Genomic DNA, 25041 nt, shown 5'->3' on the forward strand with positions numbered 1-25041 from the left:
ACGTTAATTTGTCTACCACAGAAATTCAAAATTGTTTCCATCTCACTCATCCTCTATTTGGTGGGCACACTGCATCACTTTATGCTGTATAGACCTAGAGCCAGGAATTCCTTGACAAAAGATGAATAAACTCTTCCAAAATCAGCTGACAATTCTTTTTCCAAAGATCACCTAGAAATTAAGATTTCAGATATTCAAATGATATGTCACATACAATATGGTAAATCTTCCCTTGTAGTAGGTAGACTTTCAGCAGCTTAAGCATCCAGAATACAATTATTCCCCTAGAAGAAGGCAGAATACAAGCCTCTAAGTGGGAAGAGAGGAAAATCTATCACTAAACAGCACGATTTTGCTCTCAAGGAAAAACACAGATGCACTTTCAGGAGAGAATGTGTCAAATTAAACTAGCAAAGAAACACTCATCATGGTAAACTGGTTTCCCCAGCAATGCTCAGAACTTTCTAAGAGGAAATGAGGAAAATGGTTAAAAACAGCCGGGTTGGTGGCTGCTAGAACTTGACAGGAGGGTAAAGATTGCACTAACTATAAAGCAAGCTAGGTTAATTTAGTAAAACAGCACCTGCACAGCCCCTAAGGTTACTACATATGTTACAACCCAATACAATAACTCATGTTCATACTGAAGACTCAATGTCAGAATATTATATTCACTATAATAAAGGGAGAGAGACATGCAAATTAGCTTCAGGGGTAAGTTGAGCTTCATATAAATGAAATATAAGGACGAACAACAGTTTCTAAAATGTGGTCTGAGCTCTGGAGAGCCTCAAGACCTTTCAGGGGTCTTTTCAAGACCTTTCCACACTAAAAATACAAAGAGGTCATTTGCCTTTTTCACTGTGTTGAAATTTGCACCTTGTGTTAAAAAAAAAAAGAGAGAGTAAAATTGGTGGACCTTAGTGTGAATTAAGGCAGCAGGATCTTAAAAATACCCCCACAAAGCAGGAAAAAAATGTTCATTTTATTAAATCTCAACTTTTAAGTGAATATCTTTTTAATATTCAGTGTAACAAAATGATAAGTACACATGAAGTTCTTCTGTGGCCATAGTGCAGTAGGATGGTGGTTTTGAGGAAAAACATGTGTGCTATTGTTTGAGTTCTGAACTGAACTAGCTACCATTTTTACTTGATAGGACAAATATCAAACTACCTTTATTCAGACTTCGGTTTGTGGTAAGCATTTTCTTGAAAATGAGAAAATCAGTCATTTCAAATAAAATAATTGAGAATATTTGTGTCAAGAGAAAAAATTTAAGCTTTTAGCAAAAATCAGAATTTTGGAAAAATTGTGTCCCTCACCATGAGCTTGCCAGGTTCCCAGTGCTAAAAGACTTTTCTGATAATATTAAAATTGAGATATTTTGACATTATATATTAGTGAAATGTGTCAACATTTGAAGATCTACATAACTTGATGAATAGTACTTTCTAAATGACCAATGCAAAATGTTACAAAATCATGCATGGGTAAAAGAGCCATTCAAAGTACAAAATGAGGCAATAGATTTTCATGTTATAAGGTATAAAAAAGTCATTGACATGGTTTCAGATTTCAATTGCAACAAACTTTTTTACCTGTACAAATTATCATTTAATACATTTTCTTTTCAGCTAAGTTTAATTTTTTTTTTTTTGGTACTGGTCCAACAACCACAATTCTTGTATTAAACTTTTAACTTTGAGATAATTATAGATTCACAGACAGTTTTAAGAAATAATACAGAGAGACCCTATCTATCCTTTACTCAGTTTACCTCAAAGGTAACATCTTGCAAAACTGTAGTACAGAATAACAAAATATTGACATTCATATAGTTAAGATGCAGAACATTTCCATCACTGTAAGTGATCCCTCATATTGTCCTGTATAGACACACTCCACCCATTCCCACCCACCCTCATTCTGAAACCCTGAAAACCACTAATCTGTTCTCCATTTCTGTAATTTTGTCATTTCATGAATGTTATATAATAAAATCAGCCAGTGTGTAGTGTTTTGGAATTGGTTTTTACCAGCATAATTCTCTGAAGACTTATCCTTATAGAGTTTATATATTCATTCTGCAACATGCTTAATAGTAGTTGCATGTTTATTTTGGTTTTTTAACTGCCAAACTATTTTTCAGGGTTCTGAGAAAGGAGTTTTGTTAATTAAGCATACACTTTCCTTAACATTATAGAGCTATTCAAAGTATTTATTTCATATTGAGTGAGTTGTGGTAGTTTGTGTTTTTTGAGGAACTGCTCTGTTTTGTCTAATTTGTCAAATTTATGTGTGTAGAGTTGTTTATAGTATTCCCTTATTATTTTGATGTCTGGAGGGTCTGCAGTGATATCTCCTGTTTCACTTCTAATATTGGTAATTTGTGTATTTTCTGGTTTTTCCGTATCAGTCTTGCTAGAGGTCAATTTTTTCTAAGAACTACCTCTTTGTTTCATGGATTTTCTCTATTGTTTTCATGTTTTCAACCTTATTGATTTCTGCTCTTCATTATTCCTTCCCACTGCTTGCTTTGGGTTTATTTTGCTCTTCTTTTTCTAGGCTCTTGAGATGGGACGTTAAATTATTGATTTGAGACTTTCTCTTTTTTACTATAAGCATTTAGTGCTATAATTTTCCCTCTCGGCACTGCATTATCTGTGTTCCACAAATTTTGATGTGTTGTATTTTCATTTTAATTCAGTTCAATTGATTTTCAATGTATTTTTTAAATCCCTTGAGACTCCCTGGATTAACACATGGATTACTTATACCTGTATTGTTTAGATTCCAACAGTTTGGAGATTTTTCTGTTACCTTTGTTATTAATCTCTAGTTTGATTTCATTATGGATTTGTTTTATCTTGGTATATGTCCTGCAGGAACATGAAAAGAATATGTATTCTGCTCTTGTTGGGTGTATTGTTCTGTACACTTCAATTAGATCCTGTTGGTTGATGGAGTTATTGATTTTTCTCCATCCTTGCTGATTTTCTAAGTGTTCTACCAACTATTTAGAGAGGGGTGTTGAAGTCTCCAAGTATAATTGTGGAATGGCCTATTTGTCCTTTTAGTTCTACCAGTTTTTGCTTCACATATTTTGCAGCTGTTTTGTGCACACACTCTTTAAGACTACTATGTCTTCCTGGTGGATTGACCTTTTTATCATAATATAATGCCTCTCTCTGTCTCTGATAACTTTCTTTGCTGGGAAGTCTACTTTATCTGATATTAATATAGCCACTCCTGCCTTTCTTTGATTAGTGTTTGCACGACTTATCTTTTTTTACCCTTTTACTTTCAACTTCTCTAAGTCATTATATTTGAAGTCAGTTTCTTGTGGACGCTAAATAGTTGGTCATGTCTTTTAACCCACTCTGCAAGCTCTGTAACTTAACTGGTGTATTTAGATCATATATATATATTTTTTATATCTTTATTGGAGTATAATTGCTTTACAATGTTGTGTCAGTTTCTGCTGTATAACAAAGTGAATCAGTTATATGTATACATATATCCCCATATCCCCTCCCTCTTGAGCCTCCCTCCCACCTTCCCTATCCCACCCCTCTAGGTGGTCACAAAGCACTGAGTTGATCTCCCTGTGCTATGCTAAGCGCTGAGTTGATCTCCCTGTGCTATCTCCCCATGCTATGATCTCCCTAGCTATCTATTTTATATTTGGTAGTGTATATACGTCAATGCTACTCTCTCACTTCGTCCCAGCTTCCCCTTCCCCACAACACGGTGTCCTCAAGTCCATTCTATACATCTGCATCTTTGTTCCTGTCCTACTGCTAGGTTCAGTAACATTTTTTTTTTAGATTCCATATATATGTATTAGTGTATGGTATTTGTTTTTCTCTTTCTGACTTACTTCATTCTGTATGACAGACTCTAGGTCCATCCACCTCACTACAAATAACTCAATTTCATTTCTTTTTATGGCCGAGTAATATTCCATTGTATATATGTGCCACATCTTCTTTTTCCATTCATCTGTTGATGGACACTTAGGTTGCTTCCATGTCCTGGCTATTGTAAATAGTACTGCAATGAACATTGTGGTACATGTCTCTTTTTGAATTATGGTTTCCTCAGGGTATATGCCCAGTAGTGGAATTGCTGGGTCATATGGTATTTCTATTTTTAGTTTTTTAAGGAACCTCCATACTGTTCTCCATAGTGGCTGATGTATTTAAGTTAGGGATTTTGTCTGCCATTTCATTTTTGTTTTCTCCTTGTTTTCTCTGGTTTCTTTTGTTTCTCTGTTTTCTATTTCCTGCTTTCCTGTTACATGGACATATTTTAGAATTCCACTTTTATTTATCTATGGTATTTTTGAGTATATATTTCTTTGTATAGCTTTTTAGTTTTGCTCTAGGTATTACATTATATAAACATAATAAACATAACTTATCAAAGTCTACTGATGTCTCCAATTTACCAGTTCAGGTGGTGTGTAGAAACCTTACCTCCCTTTATGTCTCTTTATTCTTCTCCATTTATAATACAGTTGTCTTAAACATTTCCTCTATATACATTCAACAGTATAATTTTTTTTCAACTGACAGACATAATTTAGAAAACTCAAAAGGAGAAGGAAACTCTATTGCATTTACCTGTGTTTTTGTTTTACACGTTTTTGTTCCTTTTAGATATTCCGAGATTTTTTCTTTCATCATTTTTTTTTTCCTGTTTAGAGAACATCTTCTAGTCTTTCTTGTAGTGTAAGTCTGCTGGGTGACAAATTCTCTTAGTTTCCTTTCATCTGAAAATGTCTTGATTCCCTTTCATCCCCGAAGGATATCTTCTCTGGATATAGGACTCAGGGCTTACAGTTCTTTCCTTTCAGCATTTGAAAAATGTTCCATCACTTACTTCTGGCCTCCATGGTTTCTGATGAGAAATCCACTGCCATTAAAATTGTTTTTCTCCTGCAGGTAACATATTACTTCTCTCTTGATGCTTTCAAGATTTTTTTCTTTGTTATTAGTTTTCGTAAGTTTCACTAGTAAGTGACTTGGTACAGATTTCTTTGGATTTTTCTTACTTGGAGTTTGCTCAGCTTCCTGAATATGTAGGTTTAAGTCTTTTGCTAAACTGGGGAAGTTTCCAGTCATTATTTCTTCCTATGCGTTTTCAGTCACCCCTCTTCCTCTTCTCCTTCCAGGACTGTGATAACACAAATGTTAGATCTTTTGTTTTACTCCCACAAGTCCCTGAGGGTCTGTTAATTTTTTTTTTCAGTCTGTTTCTCTTTGTTGCTCAAACTGGATAAATTCTATTGTTTTATCTTCAAGTTCACTTCCTGTTTCATCCATGCTACTTTTGAGCCCACCTGCTGAGCATTTTATTTTAGTTACTATATTTTTTCAATTCTAAAATGTCTTCAATTTCTTTACTATGTATCTTCAATGTCTATACTAAGACTTTCTATTTCTTTTCTGAATCTTTCTATTTTTAAAAAATTTGTTTCAGGTGTGTTCATAATTATCACTGAAGCATTTTTAGGATGGTAGCTTTAAAATCATTGTCAGATAATTCTAACATCTCTGTTATCTAAGCAATAGCATCTATTGATTATCTTCTTACGTTCAGTTTGAGACTTTCCTGGTTCTTGGTATGATTAGTGATTTTCAGTTGAAATTTGGATATCTGGGGTATTTTGCTCTGAGGCTCTGGATCTTATTTAAACCTTCTGTTTTAACTGACACTCTGCTAGGCTTCCTCTGGTACCACCACAGTGGGGAGGGAGAGGAGTGGCTCATTACTACTAGGTGGGGATGCAAGTCCAGGATCCCCATGTGGTCTCAACTAACACAGTAAGAGGGGAAACCTCATTACCACTTTATTAAGCTGAAAGTTCCAGCCCCAAACAGCCTTCATTGATACCACCCTGGCAGGGGTATTATAGTGCCTTCTTATACTCTGGGCAAGAGCAAAAGTCTAGTTTTCCTTCTAGGTCTTTGCTGGCAGAGGTGAGGAAAGGACCAGGGCCACCATTTTTTCTGTGGTGTTTGGCTAGGGTAGAGTAGTTATTGTTGAAAAGTTTTGTCTTTCTAGGCTGTCCCTTTCCTGGTTCTTTGGCTAGAGGGACTAGGCTTTTGTTTGGACTTTTTTTTTTCTTCTGTCTTTATCTAGTTTTCTTTCTAGGTTACCAATTTTTTCAACTCTAAGTCTAGAATATGTGAAGCAAAAAAGAAAACCCAAGGAACTAACTCGCCACTGTGCCATTTGTTGGGTCCCAAAGTTCCTAGTTAGTGCCTTAGTCTCTCCACCTTTTAGATCTGTCCTGTTTGTAACATGCAGGTTTTTACCTGTACTTAGCAGGAGGAATAGGAAAAAGTACTTCTACTGCATCATCCCCAGAAGTGGAAGTCTCACAACTAAGTTTCAAGAAACTACCACTTGTAAAGTTTTGGTATATTATTAAAGGAGAATATCCATAATTATGTTAAAAGTCTATTAAAATAATCTCTTCCTTTCCAACTATATATCTTCATGAAGCCAGAATTTTCCTCATATATTTCAACCAAAACAATCTACCAAAAAATTGAATGCAGAAGCAAATGTAAGAACCCAGCTGTCATCTATTAAGCCAGACATTAAAGAGATTTGCAAAAAAAATACAATCCTAGTTTTACACTACTTTCTGTTTTAAAAAATATAACTATTTTTCATAAAAATACATTATGTTAACATATATGACTATTACTGTTATTTTTAATTTTAAAAAATAAACATTTAAGCATTTTCCCAGTTTTAATTTCCAACACTGTAAATGTCGATATAACCCACATAAGTAATTATTGAAGTCCTCAAAAATTTTTAAGAGTATAAAAAGGGTCCTGAAACCAAAAAGTCTGACAGCTTGTAAGATAGAGAAAACTAATATTAAAGGAACTCCTTACTTCCTCTCCCGAGAGTTGTAGGTGTGGTTTCTGAGCACTCCGTCCAGTTCCTGGTGCCAATTCAGGTGGTATCCCTGGTCTTGTTGGAAGGACGGCAACATATTCTTGATTGTCACCCATAACAGGAATTCCTTGCAGTATTCTACAGGGTTTTTAATAACAAAAAAAAATTGTTCTTTAAGCCATTGATAAGTCAAAGGGTGTTTTCTCTCATTTTATATCTCTACCGAAATAAACGTTTGATATTTGTACTAAATAGATATTGTGCAGAAGTCAGATAATCCAAAATAGGAAATAATTCAAGAATAATTGTTGGCTTCTGAATGCACTTTAGTAGTAATCTTTTGGTGGTTTTGTTTTATAATATTGGAATAATAAATTCACTCTATGAAAGCCTCATGATAAGAGAGGTAAAAAGTTCTCTGCCTTCTGATCCCTAACCTGCTCCTCACTCCAAGTCACAGGAAATGGTTTCATTTCTTAGACTGAGGCAAAGCATCAGCCTAAGCAGAACTGCCTTCTCACATTAAGGTTTTTCCTTCCTGATTCATATCTTGCCAAGATGAACAGAAAACTGTTACGGCATTAGGTCTTTATTTCTAGGCTACAAACTACATATACATAAGAATATACACAGGAGGTTTAAAACTTATCAACAGGGGGCTTCCCTGGTGGCGCAGTGGTGGAGAGTCTGCCTGCCAATGCAGGGGACACGGGTTTGTGTCCCGGTCCGGGAAGATCCCACATGCCGCGGGGCGGCTGGGCCCGTAAGCCATGGCTGCTGAGCCTGTGCGTCCGGAGCCTGTACTCCACAACGGGAGAGGCCACAACAGTGAGAGGCCCACGTACCACAAAAAACAAAACAAAACAAAACAAAAAAACTTATCAACAAAAACCTAAATTAAACCAAGAGATGAGGTAAATCAAAATCTGAAGGCAAAATGTGTCATTAATGGCTGACTTACAGACTCCTTGAAAAGACATTAGCTTTTGTATTGCAGCACTTACTGTAAAAGAAATATAAAATGAGTATAAAGTAGACCTACACAGACTATAGCCATATTTCAATTTCGCTTGGAAGTAGAGCCACTGTTCCCTCTAACTTTTTGTTATACCATTATATGAATAGACAATCAGTTTATGAGCCACCAAATGCGAAGACAAAGCACACACATATCAAACTGACTACTTAACGATATGCTGAAATCCTTAGATTCCATCAGGCCCACCCAAAGCTAGGCTGGAGAAGACAGGGCTTTGCCAAAGTAGGTTCACAGGGAAAAGCTTCCTATCTCATCCAGTCCAATATTTGAATTCAAAGAGAAGATAAAGCTCAACTCCCAGCACAGTGGACATAACAGATTGCCATTCGACATCCAGTCCATCCTCCCTCCAATACACTTTCTCCAACTGCTGAGGATGGGGAGGTGAAGACCCTCCTGCAGCCAGTGTCCTGGATGTGTTTTAGGATCTACTAACCACGTGCACTCACGTACAATTTGGAACGAAGAAGGTTCTGATGTTCCTGCTGGCAAGCAGTCATGGTGACGTTGAGTTCTTCTGTGGCAGGGTTCCAGTTACTTCTTTTGTGGGTAGACTTTTTTGCCAGTGAGCATTCAAACAGACACAGCAAGGCTCCAGAGTCAAAAGCTGTGACACTAGAGGCCACACGATCCCTGAATTTCGGCTAAGGTGGTTTGTTGCCAATGTTGGCCTCCAGATTTCCCACCTTCCTGACTGTGCCAGAAGGGGCAGCAGCTTTGGCAGCCAGTTAAACGTGCTGTATGAGTCACCTCTGGAAAACCCTCCCTGCCTAGAGCCCATTCTTCCAATCTTTCCATTGATTTTAAAAGCATCACATTCCCATTATTATAGATCCCTTTATGCTTAAAATAGCTAAAACTATTTCTGTTTTCTGCACCTGAATCCTGACTGATATATCCAGGAAAAACAAAAGAGCAGGGTATTCTATTGTTAGAATAATGAGCGAGAGATACAGATTTCAAGATCAAGGAGGAGAGGGGTGACTTAAGAAGCTATCTTGAGGCACTGCTATATTTTTATCTGTTCATAAGCCAAAAACAAAGTGGTCAGAGTCATTCACATATTATTGTCTTTTCACATCCCAAATGTGCATCAAAGAAATAGAAATTCTATTTGGTTGGAAGGAAAGTGAAAGAAGTCACTGGCCACTTTAGAGTGCATAGCTCTGGTAGACATAAACTGGGGGCCTTAGTGGAAAGGTTACCCAAGGTTAGCAACTGTTCCTGTCTGACAAAGATGAATCACTTACTTTGAAATTTTTGTCCAGATTTTCCCTGCTTCCTTCTTTATTTCCAGAGAAAAGAACCACTCTTTTTTAGAGATCTCCCCTTTGGAGACCACCACCATCTCAGTGGTTCAGAATGAAAATCTCTTCATCTCCAACTTCTCCCTCACCCCCAACAGTAATCACTTGTCCTGATCCTTCTCCCTCCAGTGTTTCTCCATCCTGTTGCATTTCCTCTCAGCTAAGTCCTATGATAACATCTTTGCTGTCCCTCACCTCCAGATTTTCCCACCTCCAATCCATGTTACAGATCCCTGACAGAGTTCTCATCAGCTACCCCCTTCCAAATACTTTAGTGACTACACACACAGGGTAAAACCCAAGCTCCTAAGCCTGGCCATCAGGGTCCTCCACAGTCTGGGAACCATCTACCTTACCAATCCTACTTCCCTCCCCAACACCTGGCCCAACCTATATTCATTGCACAAAAGATGCTCTAGGTGCTGAGATTACTATAGGTGCAATAGGGGAGACAGGCAAACCGAACTACAAGGCAGTGTGGCTATGAAAGTGTTGAAAATAAGACTTTCAGACCTCAACTGTTCCACGAAGCCTTTACAAATGTCCCTCTGCCCAGCCAAAATTCATCTTTGTTTCCCTAGTTTCTCTGGTGCATTTGATCTGCAAGTTCATTATAGAATATATTACATTTTATTCTGTATATTTTTCATAGTAGATTACAGGCTGGTTGGGGTGGGAGAGGCGTGATTCTTATTCATTTTCTGTCTCCCTTGAATGTGAATATAGTAGATACTGAATATGTATTGTTTAACACTGTGCTTGAAAAATCCCACAGCCAAAGTTAGCCCAGACCCTGTCCTGAGAAACTAGATTCATGGGTTAGCAGGATGTACTGCACTGCTTCTCAAAGTGTGTTTCCTAACCAGCATCATTAGTATCACATAGGAACTTGCTAGAAATAAAAATTCTTGAGCCCCATCACACTTAATGAATCAGAAGCTCTGGGGAGGAACCCAGCCTTCTGTGTTTTAACCAGCCTTACCGTTAATTCTGATGCATAATGAAGTTTGAGAACCACTGATGTGCTGCAATCTTTTCTAAAAGAGCCTGATCATAAGAATATCCTGGGATACTTATCAAATCTATAGCTTCCCAGATATCTCCTCTGGAGATTCTAGTTCAGTTGGTTTGGGATAAAGCCTAAGAACTGATACACTTAAACAACCCAGATGGCCCTTATACTCAGGGGAAGCCTATAAAGCACTGCTATAGTGAGAAGAGTTAGCCTTTGGAATGAGGTTAAAAACCAGGATTTTAGCCTTAGTTTGGCCGCTTGATGTGCTGTGTTGGATAAGTCACTTTTCCTTCTCAAGTCTCAGTTTCCTCATCTATGAATAGCAACAGCAATGGGATTTTTCAGGGTCTAACGCTTAGAAATAATATATGTGAAGAGTTTGCACAAATTACAAAAAAAACCAGTAAGTGGTTGATATTACAATCATTTTTGTTATTATGACTGAAGAGACTGAATGAAGTTAACAAGCCCATCTCTCTCAGAGTGAGTTAAACCGCCTTCCCAGTCAACACTGGTCTCCCATGGGGCCAGAGATATAAAATGTTCTTCTTATTATAGATTGTGTCAAAGAAGATTGGAGAACATTTGCTCCAGGCTGTGAGCACTCTTAAAAATCTCCGCCCACATCTTTTATGAGTTACACAAATGTGACTGTGGGCTCCATCCTGTGAAGCGTAGGGAAGGGTTCTCCCTCCTGCAACCCTCTCCCCTCCCTGGTGTGACTCTAACAGAGAAGTTCCCCCACCACACCTTCCCTATCCCTTCCTTAGAAAATGTACTGTGCTCCTTGGGGTACTAAACCTGAGGGAGCCTTGGCAGGATAAAGCTCACAGTCACTTTTACGCAACTCAGAAAAGATGTGTTCAGGGATATTTTAAGAGTGTTCAGGGACTTCCCTGGTGGTCCAGTGGTTGAAAATCCGTCTTGCAATGCAGGGGACGCTGGTTTGATCCCTGGTCAGGAAACTAAGATCCCACATGCCGTGGGGCAACTAAGCCCCTGCGCACCACAACTAGAGAGCCCACAGGCCGCAACCAATAAGCCCGCATGCTCTGGAGCCCTCACGCCACAACTAGAGAGAAGCCCACACACCACAACAAAGAGCCGGCGCGCTGCAACGAAAGATCCCGCATGCTGCAGCTAAGACCCAATGCAGCCAATAAATAAATAAATAAATATAAAAAAAATTTTAAAGTGTTCATGTAAAAAGCTTTGCCAAAGTAATACTTACATGCAATATTCTATCCCAGACATCATTTCTTTAAGGGACTCGTAGCAAGCCATTACATTGAGTGCACAATCCACTTATTGGGTCACAATTGACAATTTAGAAAACAGTAACTTAAAAGCACGTTGTTTGAAAAGCAAACTCCTAGGCCTAGAAAAGACTTTAGGAGTTCATCTTCTTGAAGATGCTAATCTACAAATAATTTTTTTTAGTAAAGTCTTTAAAATCTACAGCAGAAGTAATGAATACTTTCAATACTTTAAAAAATTCAGGGAATATAGTCTTAATAAACAATAAATCTAAAGAAGGATAAGAATGCAATTATACAGAATTTTTTTTTTTACAAAATATGAATAGAGAGGGGGTAATTTTATTTTTAATCATTGTAACTTCATTGCTACATGCAAACAGTGACATCTGGTGGAATGACATTGCTTTGCTTAAAAAAATATATTCCAACTTTCAAATATTGGCAGTTATGAAATCAAACAAATTTCCAAATAATTCCTTTTTTTTGGTGTTTCCATATAAAACAAAAAATACTAATCTAATATCTTATCAAATACTGATAGTACATACTAATATAAATTTGTCATCCCAATTTGTATTTTTTAAAGTATGCTTAAGGCTTACTTAGGTATAGGGGCTATTTGTTGAAAATGAATATAAAAATAATCTAATTGAGGTTACCGTTGATTCTAGTCCTAACTCTGCCAAAACTGACGTGAGGTGCATAGTTTTGCCTCTGTTTCTTCATAATATGAGATGGTTAGGCTAGGGGAAGGCTAAGATCTCTTACAGCTCTGATATATGTGCTCTGTCACACGTATCAGCAGCTAGACCTCAAACAGGGATTAAGTCCTATACTCATTGGTATCATTGTCAAGATCATGCAGCAAGGAACAAGGCCAAGTAAGGGGTGGGGGTGTGCTGGGGCTAGGATTAGACCTGACCATTAAGCAACGGCAGACAATGCAGGAAACAGGGACAGTGGGGGAAAGTCAGTCCCAGATACCCACAGTGGAAGGAAATGTGAAGCAGAAGACAGAACACACTATTCCAAAGACAGAGCTACAGAACACGGGTGGTGGTGCACTGCAAGCAGCATCAGAAAGGGCTAACATGGGATGATGGCACATTCTAGTGGGGAGCGACCAGTGACAGGGAATGCAAATAAAGGCAGTAGTCAGTGAGAGCTTTTAATAATTAAGTAATTGATGTCAGGACAGTCTCCCTCAGTTTGCAAGGCCCCAGCCCTGGCCCAGGACTCAGAAACAAGATTTCAGTTCCTAAGAGGGAACAAACAATACAAGATAAAACCCTCACCCAAATAAGCAGAAACCTTGCTTCCAAAATTGGGTCACAATAGACAAAATACAAAACATCAACGGTGAGTAAAATATGATTCTTCCTAGTTTGTATCAGCATTGGTTCTGAAAACAAGATGAGAATGAGTATTTGGAATGAAACATAAAGAGAAAAAAATAGGAGGCACTTTCACAAGTTCACAAAACAGTGGGATATAATGGAAATCACATTTAGAAACAGAGAGACCTGGGTCTGAATTCCAGCTTTTACCAGCTATATAAATATGAACTAGTCAACCTCTGAACCACATTTTCTTCATTTGGGAAATAGAATGATTTTATCTATTAGATAGAGTTGTTGTTAACACTAGATTATGCAATAAATACACACCAATATATTTTCTATTAGATAATTTTCTGCTTTCCTATTCAAATATTGCTATTTGGGAGGGGAGCCAGATAAAATCTTTCTAATGGAAGCTCATTTTATATAGTTGATTTGTAAACTATAAATAGTAAAGATAATAAGTCAAAATAATTACCCGTATGTCTGGCCTTCAGTTTTAACATAAAAATCCTCAAAGGATTATAACCTGTCAAAACAACATCTTTAATGTCATTTTTGTAAAATGTATGTATATGTAATATATGTACATGCACAGGAAAAAAACCTAGAATAATCTTTACCATAGTAATATAAACCTGCATCTCCTGGTTCTCCTACTTAAGATCTAAAAGTAATACTCTAATGCTTCCAAAATGAACAATCAAGAATTGCCAGGTAGGCAGGCCTCACCCCTCGTGGAAGATTTGCTTCTCTCCCTGCTCAGAGGCACACTGGAACAGTGCCTTGCCCCAGGGGCCATCTAAGAGGCCAAAGGCTTACATGCAGCGAAGTGGCCTTCTGGAGGTGAACCTGGGACCCCAATCTGACATCTGCCAAGGGCGTTTTCCTGGCTTGTTCAGCACTTCAGACAGGTCACTGCAAAAAGAATCCCTGAGAATTGCTGGACAACCTACTTGATCAAATAGCACTTCCGATACTTGCAGTTGCTCATGAGCCATGTGACTGACAGGGTCTTGGTGCTCCAGCCGGGTGTCAGGCCTGAGCCACTGAGGTGGGAGAGCCGACATTGAGGACATTGCTCCACCAGAGACCTCCTGGCTCCATGTAATGTCAAACAGTAAAAGCTCTCCCAGAGTTCTCCATCTCAATACTAAGACCCAGCTCCACTCAATGACCAGCAAGTGACAGTGCTGGACACCCCATGCCAAACAACTAGCAAGATAGGAACACAACCCCACCCACTAGCAGAGAGGCTGCCTAAAATCTTAACTTAACAGACACCCCAAACCACACCACTGGATGCAGTCCTGCCCACCAGAAAGACTAGATCCAGCCTCATCCACCAGAACATAGGCACCAGGCCCCTCCACCAGGAGGCCTACTGAACTAACCTTGCCAACTGGGGGCAGACACCAAAAACAACGGGAATTACAAACCTGAAGCCTGCGAAAAGGAGACCCCAAACACAGTAAGTTAAGCAAAATAAGAAGACAGAGAAATACACAGCAGATGAAGGAGCAAGGTAAAAACGCACCAGACCAAATAAATGAAGAGGAAATAGGCAGTCTACCTGAAAAAGTATTCAGAGTAATGATAGTAAAGATGATCCAAAATCTTGGAAATAGAATAGAGAAAATACAAGAAACATTTAACAAGGACCTAGAAGAACTAAAGAGCCAACAAACAATGATGAACAACACAATAAATGAAATTTAAAATTCTCTAGAAGGAATCAATAGCAGAATAACTGAGGCAGAAGAACAGATAAGTGACCTGGAAGACAAAATAGTGTAAATAACTACCACAGAGCAGAATAAAGAAAAAAGAATGAAAAGAATTGAGGACAGTCTCAGAGACCTCTGGGACAACATTAAATGCACCAACACGTGAATTATAGGAGTCTCAGAAGAAGAAGAGAAAAAGAAAGGGACTGAGAAAATATTTGAAAAGATTATAGTTGAAAACTTCCCTAATATGGGGAAGGAAACAGTCAATCAAGTCCAGGAAGCACAGACAGTCCCATACAGGATAAATCCAAGGAGAAACACACCAAGACACAGATTAATCAAACTATCAAAAACTAAATACAAAGCAAAAATATTAAAAGCAGCAAGGGAAAAGGAACAAATAACATACAAGAGAAGCCACATTGGGTTAACAGCTGATCTTTCAGCAGAAACTCTGCAAGAAGGGAGTGGCAGGACATATTTAAAGTGATGAAGGGGAAAAACCTACTACCAAGATTACTCTACCCAGCAAGGATCTGATTTAGATTCGACAGAGAAATTAAAATCTTCACAGACAAGCAAAAGCTAAGAGAATTCAGCACCACCAAACCAGCTTTACAACAAATTCTAAAGGAACTTCTCTAGGCAGGAAAGCCAAGAGAAGGATAAGACCTAAAAAAACAAACCCAAAACAATTAAGAAAATGGTAATAAGAACATACGTATCAATAACTACCTTAAATGTAAATGGATTAAATCCTCCAACCAAAAGACACAGACTGGCTGAATGGATACAAAAACAAGACCTGTATATATGCTGTCTACAAGAGACCCATTTCAGATCTAGGGACACATACAGACTGAAAGTGAGGGGATGGAAAAAGATATTCCATGTAAATGGAAATCAAAAGAAAGCTGGAGTAGCAATTCTCATATCAGATGAAATAGACTTTGAAAAACAGACTATTACAACAGACAAAGAAGGACACTACATAATGATCAAGGGATCAATCCAAGAAGAAGATATAATGATTGTAAATATTTATGCACCCAACATAACAGCACCTCAATACATAAGGTAAATGCTAACAGCCATAAAAGGGTAAATTGACAGTAACACAATCATAGTAGGGGACTTTAACACCTCACTTTCACCAATGGACAGATCATCCAAAATGAAAATAAATAAGGAAACACAAGCTTTAAATGATACATTAAACAAGATGGACTTAATTGATATTTACAGAACTTTCCATCCAAACACAACAGAATACACTTTCTTCTCAAGTGCTCATGGAACATTCTCCAGGGTAAATCATATCTTGGGTCACAAATCAAGCCTTGGTAAATTTAAGAAAATTGAAATCGTTATCAAGTATCTTTTCTGACCACAATGCTATGAGACTAGATATCAATTACAGGAAAAAACCTGTAAAAAATACAAACACATAGAGGCTAAACAATACACTACTAAACAACCAGAAGATCACTGAAGAAATCAAAGAGGAGGTCAAAAAATACCTAGAAAAAAATGACAATGTAAACACAACGACCCAAAACCTATGGGATGCAGCAAAAGCAGTTCCAAGAGGGAAGTTTACAGCAATACAATCTTACCTTAAGAAACCATAAAAATCTCAAATAAACAACATAAGCTTACACCTAAAGCAATAAGAGAAAGAAGAGCAAAAAATCCCAAAGTTAGCAAAAGGAAAGGAATCATGAAGATCAGATCAGAAATAAATGAAAAAGAAATGAAGGAAACGACAGCAAAGATCAATACAACTAAAAGCTGGTTCTTTGAGAATTGATAAACCATTATCCAGACTCATCACGAAAAGAAGTGAGAAGACTCAAATCAATAGAATTAGAAATGAAAAAGAACAACTGACAATGCAGAAATACAAAGGATCATGAGAGATTACTACAGGCAACTATACGCCAATAAAATGGACAACCTGGAAGAAATAGACAAATTCTTAGAAAAGCACAACATCCTGAGACTAAACCAGGAAGAAATAGAAAATATAAACAGACCAATCACAAGCACTGAAATTGAAACCGTGATTAAAACTCCTCCAGCAAACAAAAGCCCAGGACCTGATGGCTTCACAGGCGAATTCTATGAAACATTTAGACAAGAGCTAACACCTATCCCTCTAAACTCTTCCAAAACATAGCAGAGGGAGGAACAATCCCAAACTCATTCTACGAGGCCACCATCACCCTGATACCAAAACCAGACAAACATGTCACAAAGAAAGATAACTACAGGCCAATATCACAGATGCAAAAATCCTCAACAAAACACTAGCAAACAGAATCCAACAGCACATTAAAAGGATCATACACCATGATCAAGTGGGATTTATCCCAGGAATGCAAGGATTCTTCAGTATATGCAAATCAATCAATGTGATAAACCATATTAACAAATTGAAGGAGAAAAACCATATGATCGTCTCAATAGATGCAGAAAAAGCTTTCAACAAAATTCAACATCCATTTATGATAAAAGCTCTCCAGAAAGTAGGCATAGAGGGAACTTAACCTCAACAAAATAAAGGCCATATATGACAAAGTCACAGCCAACATCGTTCTCAATGGTGAAAACTGAAACCATTTCCACTAAGGATCAGGAACAAGACAAGGTTGCCCACTCTCACCACTAGTATTCAACATAGTTTTGGAAGTTTTAGCCACAGCAATCAAAGAAGAAAAAGGAATAAAATGAATCCAAATCGGAAAAGAAGCAGTAAAACTGTCACTGTTTGCAGATGACATGATACTATACATAGAGAATCTTAAAGATGCTACCAGAAAATGACTAGAGCTAATCAATGAATATGGTAAAGTTGCAGGATTCAAAATTAATGCACAGAACTCTTGCATTCCTATACACTAGTGATGAAAAATATGAAAGAGAAATTGAGGAAACACTCCCATATACGATTGCAACAAAAGAACAAAGTACCTGGGAATAAACCTACCTAAGGAGACAAAAGACCTGTATGCAGAAAACTATAAGACAATGATGAAAGAAATTAAAGATGATAAAAACAGATGGAGAGATATACCAGGTTCTTGGATTGGAAGAGTCAATATTGTGAAAAATGGCTATACCACCCAAAGTAATCTACAGATTCAATACAATCCCTATCAAACTACCAGTCGCATTTTTCACAGAACTAGAACAAAAAATTTCACAATTTCTATGGAAACACAAAAGACCCCACATAGCCAAAGCAAACTTGAGAAAGAAAAACGGAGCTGGAGGAATCAGGCTCCCAGACTTCAGACTACACTACAAAGCTACAGTAATCAACACAGTATGTTACTGGCACAAAAACAGAAATACACACCAATGGAACAGGATAGAAAGCCCAGAGATAAACCCACACACATATGGTCACCTTATTTTTTATAAAGGAGGCAAGAATATACAATGGAGAAAAGACAGCCTCTTCAATAAGCAGTGCTGAGAAAACAGCTACATGTAAAAGAATGAAATTAGAACACTCCCTAACACCATATACAGAAATAAACTCAAAACGGATGAAAGACCTAAAAGTAAGTCCAGACACTATAAAACTCTTAGAGGAAAACATAGGAAAAACACTCTGTGACATAAATCACAGCAAGATCCTTTTTGATCGACCTCCTAGAGAAACGGAAATAAAAACAAAAATAAACAAATGAGACCTAATGAAACTTAAAAGCATTTGCACAGCAAAGGAAAACCTAAACAAGATGAAAAGACAATCCTCAGAATGGGAGAAAATATTTGCAAATGAAGCAACTGACAAAGGATTAATCTCCAAAATATACAAGCAGCTCATGCAGCTCAATATCAAAAAAACAAACAAGCCAATCCAACCCAAAAATGGGCAGAAGACCTAAATAGACATTTCTCCAAAGAAGATATACAGATTGCCAACAAACACATGAAAGGATGCTCAACATTAGAGAAATGCAAATCAAAGCTACAATGAGGTATCACCTCACACTGGTCAGAATGGACATCATCAAAAAATCTACGAACAATAAATGCTGGAGAGGGTGTGGAGAAAAGGGAACCCTCCTGATCTGTTGGTGGGAATGTAAACTGATACAGCTACTATGGAGAACAGTATAGAGGTTCCTTAAAAAACTAAAAATAGAACTACCATATGACCCAGCAATCCCACTATTGGGCATATACCCTGAGAAAACCATAATTCAAAAAGAGACATGTACCACAATGTTCACCGCAGTACTATTTACAATAGCCAGGACATGGAAGCAACCTAAGTGTCCATCAACAGATGAATGGATAAAGAAGATGTGGCACATAAATATTACTCAGCCATATAAAGAAACGAAATTGAGTTATTTGTAGTGAGGTGGATGGACCTAGAGTCTGTCATACAGAGTGAAGTAAGTCAGAAAGAGAAAAATAAATGACGTACGCTAACGCATATATATGGAATCTAAAAAAAAAAAAAAAGGTCATGAAGAACCTAGGGGCAGGACAGGAATAAAGACGCAGATATAGAGAATGGACTTGAGGACATAGGGAGCGGGAAGGGGAAGCTGGGACGAAGTGAGAGATTGGCATGGACATATATACACTACCAAATGTAAAATAGATAGCTAGTGGGAAGCAGCCGCATAGCACAGGGAGATCAGCTCGGTGCTTTGTGTCCACCTAGATGGGTGGGATAGGGAGGGTGGGAGGGAGACGCAAGAGGGAGGAGATATGGGGATATATGTATATGTATAGCTGATTCACTTTGTTACACAGCAGAAACTAACACACAACTGTAAAGCAACTATACTCCAATACAGATGTCAAAAAATAATTAATTTAAAAAGAAAAGAATTGCCAGGTAAAGCTATCTGATATTAACTTTGGGCAGCCAGAAATGGCCTATCTTCATTCAAAGATGAGTACACTGGAAAATCCAATATCAGTTCTATGAAGAGAGTCTGCAAAGCATAGGAAAGAAATATAGTATTCAAAAAGTTATATGAAGAACATTCTTTTAGAAGAGTTTTATTATACAAATCAAAAAATATTTTGAAAGGGTCTGCTCTGTGCTGTGAAAATAAATTTTTTTAATGCTTTCATGAAACAGGTAAAAGTTCAGATAAACAAAAGACTTGGATTTTTCTTAAGAGTCTGATAGAATTAAGAACAAATAAGAAAAATGCTATAGTGATAAAAAGTGGTAATTAGAAGAAATTTTTAAAATTTACATCTCAGAAAATGAAACCATTGATATAGAACATAGGTTTGAGAGATGAATGTAGGCAAGGAGATGATAAATGTAGGTGACAGGTAGTGAAGATGTAACATATAGCTAATTGATATTCCTGAAGAAATGTACCAAATAAACAGAATGAAAACACTACTTGAAATAAAACAGGAAAATGCCCTAAACTGAAGAGCTGTATTTGCATATCAAAAGGGCTTTCCATGTACCAGGAAAAAGTAATTAGAAAACAATCCACTCCCAAACATATGCTAGTGAAATTATTTAATTTAAAGCAAAATTTAAACCCTATAAGCATCTAGGAGTGGAGAAGAAATAAATTACATGCTAAGATTAAGCTAAGATTTAAATTTCAGATTTCTGTCTCACAACATTAGATATAAGACAATGATACAAACAAAAAACACATAGACAAATGTTGACAAATAACGTCAGATTATAGGAAAGAGCAAAGAAGCGAAAGAGAGAGACTACAAAATAAGATGACAAGAATAATACCAAATGCAGCTGATATGACAATAAATGAATATGGGGTGATCCAACCTACTATAAGAGAATTCATTTCTGATTGGCTTAAAAAAATGTTCAATACTATGCAATCTACAAGAGACACAACTAAGAAAAATTAAAAGTAAAAGAAAGGGCAAACATATACCATATAAATAAAGCAAAAAAATAAGTTCAGTTTCACTTTTCATCCATTTGGTGTACAATCTACAAGGAAAACAGAAGGATCACAGTTAACAGTTTCCTGAATTTTCTTCCATGTAAAAAATTTGTTGTACATAATCACATATCTGTTTATATACTTAGTTCTAACTCGTTTCAGCACACTCTACCTTATTCTTTACTGCAATTCCAATACATCCCATCATTGGATGCACTATAAAATGTCTTCCATTGATGGACACTTAAGTTGTTTTCAGTTTTTAGTTATTATAAGGACAATTACAGTCCTTAATCATTTATCTTAGTTAATAATAGTTATCAGCATATAGATCATATTTAAAGCCATGGTCCTGGATAAGATCACCTTGAGAGTATAGTTAGAGGAGAAAATCCGAGGTCCAAGGATAAGCTTTGGGCACTCCAATATTTTGAAGTCAAGAGATGAGGAGATACCAGCAAGAGAGACTGAGAAGACATAGCAAAGGAGGCAGGAATAGAACCAAGAGAGAATGCAGTCCTGAGGCCAAGGGATAAAGGCGTTGTATGGAAAAGCAAGTGATTAACTGTGTTAAGTGTTACTGAGAAGTCACAATGAGGACTGTGATATCTTAAAGCAAATTTGATCATGTCATTCTTCCTCAAAAAATCCTATCAGTGGTATCTCCATATACTGTGAATAAAATCTCTCCCCCAAGTCCTCACAGACATGCTCTCACATACACAAAGAGAGCATCTATAAATCCTACATAATCTGACTCTTGTGACCTCTCCAGCATCAACTGCATCACTGCTCTTCCTATTCACTACTGCTTGACATCTTTCCAATTCTCAAATGGGTTCCAACTGTCCACAGCACGGACTCTCAAACTTCAATGTGCATACGAATCACCTGTATTTTTAACAAGCTTCCAGGTGATGGTGATGCTGCTGGTCTGTGAACTATACTTTTGAGTAGCAAGAAACTAAAAAACTTCTTTCCCCTCTTCCTAGCTATCTTCTATTTATTCCTCAGATTTCAATTTAAGTATCATTTCCTCAATCTCCCCCAGATAATTGGGAACTCTTCTTACATGCTTCCATACACTGCACATCTGCATATTAATTGTCACATTCACAATAATTAATTCACCACCTTTCTTCTCTGCTAACCTCCAAATTCCCTGAGGGCAGGGATTATGTTTCTCTTGTTTGCAGATGCTTACCTAGTGCCTAACTCAATGCCTGCCACACAGTAGGTACACAAAAAATATTTACTGATCAATTTAAATGATTATTCAGATCTGTACTTCGTGACATAGAAAGATAATTACAACATAATAAGTTTTAAAAATCAGGTTACAAAACATTTTTTACATAGCATTATCCAAGTTTTGTTCCATATGATTTATTTGCATACAGATAAGTCTGGAATCATATACTTAAGAATAGTATTATCTCTGGATGGCAGGATTTTGAGTAACTGTTTTCCTTTTTTGTATTTTCTTGCATATTTGTATTTCTATTATTATTTTGTAGCAAAATAATAAATGAAATTAAGCTTTGAATTCTGACATTTAACTTTTGCTTTTCTAATTTTTGTTGTTGTAGTCACTGCTGTTTTAATGTATAAAACTAACAGTCTGTACATGTTTTTCTAAAATGTGACTAGAATTTCCCTTGTAATTTGAAGTTGAGTTGAGGGCTAAATCTGGGATCTATGGTCTAAGCACTGCTTACCACCAGAAGCTGGCTATAAGGGTACCTGGCTTGAGAAGGTCAGCCATTTTTGCCAAGACAGCATTTTTGCCACCAGCTCTCTCTTTCTTGATGGTGGATCAACAAAATACACAAGCCATTTTACATAGAAAAATCAGTGAAATAGAACGTAAGTCCATAAATAGTCTTGATAACACATTCAAAGTTAAGGTATGAAAAGTTGGCATTTCAAATTAGTGAGAAAAAGAGGGTTTATTGAATAAACGATATTGTGCAATTGGCTAGTCATTTGGGAAAGAAACATTAATGCTTATTCTTCTTATCAAACTAATTAAAGATGAATCAAAGATTTAATTTTTTAAAAGAAAGCCATAAAATTACTAGAAGAAAATATGACAGAATATATTTATTTAAATTTATTTGTTTTTATTTTTGGCTGTGTTGGGTCTTCGTTGCTGTGTGCTGGCTTTCTCTAGTTGCGGTGAGCAGGGGCTACTCTTCATTACAGTGCGCAGGCTTCTCATTGTCGTGGCTTCTCTTGTTGCGAAGCACGGACTCTAGGCGCACAGGCTTTAGTAGTTGTGTCACGTGGGCTCAGTAGTTGTGGCTTGCGGGCTTAGTTGCTCCGCAGCATGTGGGATCTTCCCGGACCAGGTATCAAACCCGTGTACCTCACATTGGCAGGCAGATTCTTAACCACTGTGCCACCAGGGAAGCCCCAACAGAATATATTTAAATTGCAGTGTAGAAAAGCCCTTTCTAAGAATGACTAGAAGACTAGAGACACCAAGAATGACACCAAGACTAGAACACATAAAGGAAACTATTGCCAGTTTTCACTACTTCTGTATTAGCATACAACTTCCGGATAGCATAAAACAACATAACAAAACTGAAAAGCAAGCAAAACAATTTTTTAAAGTCTACATTATATATGATAAAAATCTTTAATATAAAAAGATCACTTATAAATCAATAAGAAAAAGATGAATGATAACAGAATATGAATTGGTAATTCTCAAAAGGAGAAAAACAAATAACCAAGAGACATCCAAAAATATGCTCAATCTTATTAGAAATGAATAAAACAATAAATAAAGAGAAATTTTTCTTCATCAGATTAGGAAAAGATCCAGAAGATTGACAGTTAGTGGTTTGGCCAGGTTGAAAGGAAATGAACAATATCATAAATTGTTGGTAAGCATATAAACTGGTGTGATTTTTCTGGAGAGAAGTTCAGCAATGTGCATCAAAATTTTTAAACCAAAAATTTTAATAAATAATTCCACACCTAGGAATTTTCTTACACTGCAGCATGGTTAAGTTAGCAAATATTATGAAGTAATTTAAATGTTCACACATAACCTTGAGTGGAAAATATAAGTCTATAGAATGCCATCTATGGTTTAAACACATGTTTACACAGAGATGTTCAGAAGGCTACTCACCAAACTGTTAACACTAATCTAAGTGTTTAAACACTTTTAATAATTTCCCTTATTTTAAAACCCAAAATCTAAAATTCCATGGTAAGAGTTCTAATTCTTAGATGTCTATAAACTGCTCTTTACAATGCAGAAACTTTAAAAGCAAAAATATGATCAATATGGAATATTTTATAGTTCTAATCAAAACTGCTATTTAGCAAAATAAACATATTTGAACAGTACATTGCTATTTTAAATAAACTTATGTACCCACACTATCCCATTAAAATATCCTTGGTGTTTCCCACAAATAACAGTTTCTATGTGCAAAATTAGGAAAGCATTAAAACTATATAACCACAAGTATTATGCTTTGTGGAACTGTTCATTGCACAGAAAAACCAAAAAGCCACCAAGTGAAAGGGTATTCATTTTTTATTCACAGTTACCTTTCTTGAGACAACTTATTAGTGCAGAAAAAATTATACATTTCTCTGAACTTGTAGGCTCAGCAGACAGATATATTTTTGAAAAGGTTAAGCTATGTTTAGCAAGGTAATCCTCAAGAGATGGATGCCAGAGAATTAAATATTCAGTACTTAAATTAACTTCTTATTTGGTACTTAGGAACAAATTGCCAAGAATTATCATCATCAAATAGAACATTTATTGACTCTCTTGGAAAAAGAAAGTGAGACCTACTTGAAAAAAAAATTTAGAATTGGAAAGAAATCAGTATTTTTAACACTTTGCCTGAATAACAGAAGCTGTAAGCCAAGGATGCTTGGCTTGCACAGTGCTAACAGAAATGACTCAATATAGTAGTTTCATAACTACTGGATTATGTTTATGTCTTTATGTCCACTCTCAGCTTTAGGCTTTTCAAAGACATTCCAAATAAGTCATATGGAACTTCTATAATCTACCAGAGATACTGGAGCAATTCTGAAATTTCTAAAATTCTTCACATATAATTTTATTCATAAAATTATGAATAACACATAAATCCCTTAAAAAAATCTTTTTGCCTAACAGAAAATAAACATGAGAATGAACTTCTTTTGGGGATTCATACTGAATGGCATTGTGATTACTAAACACAGGGGAACCATGACTTTAAGCCTTAAAAGAACGCAGTAAGGTGCTACAATTTTTACTAAAAGTAAAGTTGGAGGAAATGGGATCAGAATATAGCATGAAAAGTGTGGGTCAGTTACTTACAATTTTTTGATAGTGTTAACTAAAAGTGATCTTTTAAAATATTATTCTTATATATCTAGAATAGTTCAAATATAACACTAAACATACATCTACTTAAATTTAACTTAACATTTAATATTGGAGTATTTTAAAAACCTGTTATAGATGATTTTTCAGGATTC

General features: G+C 36.5%; 1 protein-coding gene across 1 annotated transcript in view; it reads right to left on the reverse strand.

Moving 5' to 3' along the window:
• TTC6 (tetratricopeptide repeat domain 6) overlaps nt 1-25041 on the reverse strand; it is a 200619-nt gene that overhangs the window by 101885 nt on the left and 73693 nt on the right. Inside the window, exons 4-5 of the mRNA XM_060163954.1 lie at nt 8417-8607; nt 6921-7062 (exon numbers count right to left, since the gene is read on the reverse strand). Of these exons, the coding sequence (XP_060019937.1) occupies nt 6921-7062; nt 8417-8607 (333 nt within the window). The remainder of the gene's footprint in view (nt 1-6920; nt 7063-8416; nt 8608-25041) is intronic.

Source organism: Lagenorhynchus albirostris, chromosome 1, assembly GCF_949774975.1.
Source record: "Lagenorhynchus albirostris chromosome 1, mLagAlb1.1, whole genome shotgun sequence".
Taxonomy (NCBI): domain Eukaryota; kingdom Metazoa; phylum Chordata; class Mammalia; order Artiodactyla; family Delphinidae; genus Lagenorhynchus; species Lagenorhynchus albirostris.